The sequence below is a fragment of the Bremia lactucae genome, linkage group LG10 (genome assembly GCF_004359215.1).
Source record: "Bremia lactucae strain SF5 linkage group LG10, whole genome shotgun sequence".
NCBI lineage: Eukaryota > Oomycota > Peronosporomycetes > Peronosporales > Peronosporaceae > Bremia > Bremia lactucae.
Window position 1 is genome coordinate 5062458 of NC_090619.1, and position 4827 is coordinate 5067284.

General features: G+C 44.8%; 2 protein-coding genes across 2 annotated transcripts; one reads left to right on the top strand and one right to left on the bottom strand.

The window, feature by feature from the left end:
• Positions 1 to 516: 516 nt before the first annotated feature.
• Positions 517 to 1985, top strand: CCR75_008175 (uncharacterized protein; the record flags this gene model as incomplete). Its single annotated transcript, XM_067966229.1, has 2 exons — positions 517 to 540; positions 657 to 1985. 2 exons carry the CDS (start codon positions 517 to 519, stop codon positions 1983 to 1985), a joined length of 1353 nt encoding a protein of 450 aa, XP_067818646.1.
• An 89-nt stretch (positions 1986 to 2074) lies between these two features.
• On the bottom strand, positions 2075 to 2465 carry CCR75_008174 (uncharacterized protein; the record flags this gene model as incomplete). Its single annotated transcript, XM_067966228.1, has 2 exons — positions 2075 to 2343; positions 2375 to 2465. The coding sequence occupies 2 exons, from the start codon at positions 2463 to 2465 to the stop codon at positions 2075 to 2077; spliced, it is 360 nt and encodes a 119-aa protein (XP_067818647.1).
• Between the last annotated feature and the right edge of the window lie 2362 nt (positions 2466 to 4827).

Sequence of the window (4827 nt, forward strand, 5' to 3'; positions counted from 1 at the left end):
CTGACTTTAGAAGCGAGGTAGCTCCGCTACATGCATCATAAAGCCATACTTACATAAATGTCGTGAAGCAACGTTCAGAAGTTTTAGACTTGCTTTTTCAAATTTAATCAAAACTAAATTTTGCGGAAATAAGTTAAGGCCTCCTTTTGCTAGCAGTAACCTAAATTAATAATGGCAGGAATTTTCGTCACACTAATAACAGAATATCAAAGCAAGATAAAAACGTAAATAAGTCGAATAAATTGTAGTTTACTGTCCACTCTGGCTGAAGTCAAAAGGTGCGTGATTGCTTGTAGTCTCAGTAGAAGATATGAGCTTCTTGTTCGAGCACATGGGCTAATGACTTTCATCCAGCTACGTCTTTACAGCAGCTTTCTTGCAAGCCTCGTCGATTCCCTCCAATATCGAATCAAATAGCACGTTTAGCAAGCCACTTTTAAAGAAAAAATAAGAAAATTGTGTGAAACACCCAAGTAACTTCAGCCAGTCGATCAAAAAACTGTCGTAACTTCTTCAATGCCGCGGAAAGGAGGCAAGCGCGTACGTGACTGCATGACACGAATTCCAACGCCATAATTGCGACATCGCGCTCAGCGAGCATAAACTTACTAGTACTCGTCCTCGTCACTGTCTAATTATTGTATTGCTATGCCTAGAGAAAAACCCGCACGCACGTGGTCGAAGGGTCAAATGTCGAGAAAAGTGACACCCCCATGAGTTTTGTCTTTAAAATGGGCAAAGTACCAAACGCCGTTAGTACGCTCGTACAAGACGTGCGTCATGTCATGGCTCCCTACACGGCTGACAAGCTCCGCGAGAAACGCAAGAATTCCCTCAAGGACTTTGTGCACGTTGGTGCACCTCTCGGCATCACCCACTTTATCTTTTTCACCCACACTGAAGCGGGTACGAATCTCAAAATCGCACGCATTCCGCGTGGTCCGACCTTATCGTTTAAAGTCATGCAATACTCGCATATGGGGCAAATGCACTTGGTCGTTCGACGGCCTGTCGATGCCACGAAAGCATTGAAATCGAAACCTTTGGTCGTTCTGAATAACTTTACGGCCTCGAACGATCATATTAAATTGATGAATGTGACGTTTCAGCACATGTTCCCGGCCATTGATGTCCAGAGCGTGGCACTCTCTGAGTGTCGACGCGTCGTTCTATTTCACTACGAAAGCGCGTCCGACACGGTCGAGTTTCGTCAGTACGTGATTCGGGCGTCCCCTTTAGGGCTTTCAAAAAGTGTCAAAACTATTGTAAATGCAAAAATTCCGAATTTAAATAAATTGGAAGACATTAGTGAGTACGTTCTTGGGAATGGTGCAGGGATTGGTTCGGCCTCGGAAAGCGAAGTCGATGACGAAGCGGCCCACGTGACGCTTCCGGATTCGTTCCGTGGACGTGGGAATCGAAAAGCGGAAAAGAGCGCGGTACGTTTGACGGAGATTGGCCCGCGCTTGACCTTGAGTTTAATTAAGGTGGAACGTGGGATTTGCGAGGGAGATGTGCTGTACCACGCCTACAAGACAAAATCCCCTGAAGAAGCGGCGAAAGCCAAGGCCAAGCACGAAGCAGCGGTCGCGTTGAAGCGGCAGCGCCGGGAAGAACAAGAGACGAATGTGGCCAAGAAACAAGAGATCCAGGACGCTAAGAAACAGCGCAAAGCGGACCGCAAGCGTCAACGTGACGCGAATGAAGACGATTATGATGAAACGACGGCGAATAAAATTCATCGTGAAGACGTAAACGACGTCGAATATTATCGGCAAGAAGTCGGGGAAGAGCCGGAAACGTACATGTTTCCGGAAATTACGAAAACAAACAAGCAAACGTTAAAACCCAATGACGCCCACGTTCAGAAACCGTCGGAAGTGGCAAATTCCAATCAAAAACATCGGTTCTTGCGGCCGCAGACGAAGGCTCCGAAAGGAAAAGTCATTCGTCAGCGTCAACCCAAAAGCACACTAAACAAGTAGAACACTTCGAAGAGATTGTGAAAGTTAGAGAAACAAAAAACGGCTTTTCTTTGAATTATGTTTTTTTTAATTTAACGTATGGATAAAAGTCAATTTTTTGAAAAAACGCGATACAGGTCAAATGAAGTTGTGCATGGAGCATCGAGCCGCCGTCGTACACACGCAGTATCCCACGAGTCTGAATCATTGAAGGCGAAGAATTGATCTGAAAGAACCCAATTGGTGCGAGTATCTGCGCGATCAATGGCTAAAGCGGTTGCAATGGGACATGGTGCTTGTTTCAAACGAGCACGAGACGTTGGAAAGATGGGCGTCCACGAGACCCCCAAGAGCGCTCGGCATAACGTATTGACGGCATCTTAAAGTTTCAACGGTGTCTACAAAGCAACCAACAAGTCTTCGATTGGGACAACATCGCGCAGCAATTGCACCTACAGCAAAGACTTCCAGTCCAGCTTCTTTCAAGATGGTTTGTCTCATTTGACAGGCGTATTTGCAGTAATAATGTCTCTAGGTTTTGAGTCGCTTTATCGAGGCGTACGCTGATTGAGACAAATTGGTTGATGCTGAGAATTGAATGACATTGGAGAGAAGAGCTGGAACGCCATTATTGCGTTCGAGTTTGTTCGGGTCGCAGCCATTCGTTGCTCCTTGGAGTCCAGCGTGCTGAGTATAGTATTCAAAGCTGCAACGACGTGGTCTCGTTGCGAGAAAGCCTCGACAAAAAGTGTAATGACTTCAAAAACAAGATGAATTTCGAAACAAAACCATTGTGGCACTGTGCCTTGTTCCGGATGTAATTTGCCATTGAGGAATTGATTTTTATTCAAGAGGTCGACGTGATTAAGACTACATACCTTTAGTATATTTCAAGCGGAGATACTTTGCGATGGAGATATGGAGTATCGAAAGAGTTCGTGAAGGCGACACGAGACATCGATACAAAGTCGCTCGTTCCAATTGATTCTCGTAACAGCATTGTGAGCAGTGCCATTGTCCATGAGATGGTTGTCGAGCAATTGTTTCGAGAATGCAAGCTACAGTGAATGTTTCGTGCTCAATTTGATTGTATTGGTATTCTCGCGATTCGACACGAAGTTTTTGAATCTCGACAACTTTATCGCATTGGTCTTGATTTTCAAGAATTGCGGGTTTAATTTCACTTTCTTTTCTTCGCATGTAATGTTCGAATTGCAACAAGAGTAAAGATTTTTTCACAAGTCGCGGCATTACGTAAAACAGTTAGATGAACGTATTGCGTTGGATCCTTTACTTTTAGTAAATACCCCACTTTTCGTCGACCCGAGATGGTATCAACGAATTCGACCCAAACATCCAGAGAAAAACGTAATGTGCGTAGTGCTCGAACATCTTCTGCAACTTCTCGACATGCTTTGACATGAGCACGTGGCACTTGATTTCGTGGCAAATGTTGTGGATAGATTCGAAATCTATCGTTTGTATTACTTTCTTGACCAACCAACAGTAGTGAGAGGCGTAATTGAGGAGCGGTGGCAGTACGTTTTTGCCTCGTTGTCATTATGTACAGCGAGTTTAAATACAAGCTGTTGTTTTCATGTCAAAGCCAGAAATTGATCAAATACTTCCAACTGGTCGCTTGTACGGTGGAAGTATATGGTTTTATGAAGTGAACTCCACTGCAATCCGTGACATGTTTTTGGAAACTCACAAGCAAGATAAAGTCCCTTTGCTTCTCTTTGGCATCTTGTGCGTAAAGTGTCCTTGGAGCTGTAATTGAAAACTACTTCGAGTGATTGCGACATTTACTTGCCCCTGAAATTGTAGCGTTTTCATCTTCATTTGGTCAACAGTCGGATCTGAAGCGACATGTAATCTATTCGCCTTATCTTTCTGCACTAGATAGAAGTGTTGTCTGCAACGCATCTTGTCGCAGTGACTTTGTTTTGATCGCATGTTTCGGAAATGGATCATAGAGAGGCTTATTCCCAACAAGAGCCCTAGGACCTTGGGAATCGTAACGTCGCCCGATGGAAATACAATAGGAATTGCGCCTGCAATGAGCTTAGAATAGACAACGTCACTATTAAAAGATTCTAGCATTGTGGCAAAGACTGGAAAGAGTACAAGATACGACTTTAAAAGCCGCTTCGGACGCCAGGAACCATCGAATCAGTATTTTATCATGAAAGAGATCTGAATCCGACGTTACTCGAAATTGGGTCGAAACGTCAGGTACGAGAATCCTGCGTTTCGGATTGGTGAAAACAATTAAATTTTGAGGCAGTAGTGCTGTATTAAAAGCACAAGTAGAATATCTGTATTTCACTCACTGTTAGCTAACTGCCACTTTCCGACCCTTATGATCGGGCGGCATGCCAATCATGAAGTCCAGACTTACTGACTTCCAACAGTTGGTTGGAATCGGTAGCGGCTTCAGTGGCGCACTGCTGGACGGTACAGGCTTAATGCGCTGACACTGTTCGCAAGAGCGAATATAGTTGGTCCCCCATCTATATAGATGTGGCCACCAAAATTCCTCTGACACTCGTAAGAATGTCTTTTCACGGCCTAGATGCCCCCTAGATGGCGCATCATGGTGCTCATCAAGAATCATCAGCTTGAGATCTGTGTCATGAGGCACATAGATTCTCAAGAGATCACAAGGTGACAGCTGATGCCATAACAGGCCATCGCTGTAGCTAAATCGATTTAGCTTAGCTTTCAGGTGCGACGGAAGGGGTACTTTTTGTCCACCGAAGTGATCCAACAGCAGGCGACAGTGGTCGTCCTGACTGTAGCTCTCTTTTATCTCAGAGGCCAATGAGCTCGTCACGTGGTATGCCTTCATGGCTGCCAACGT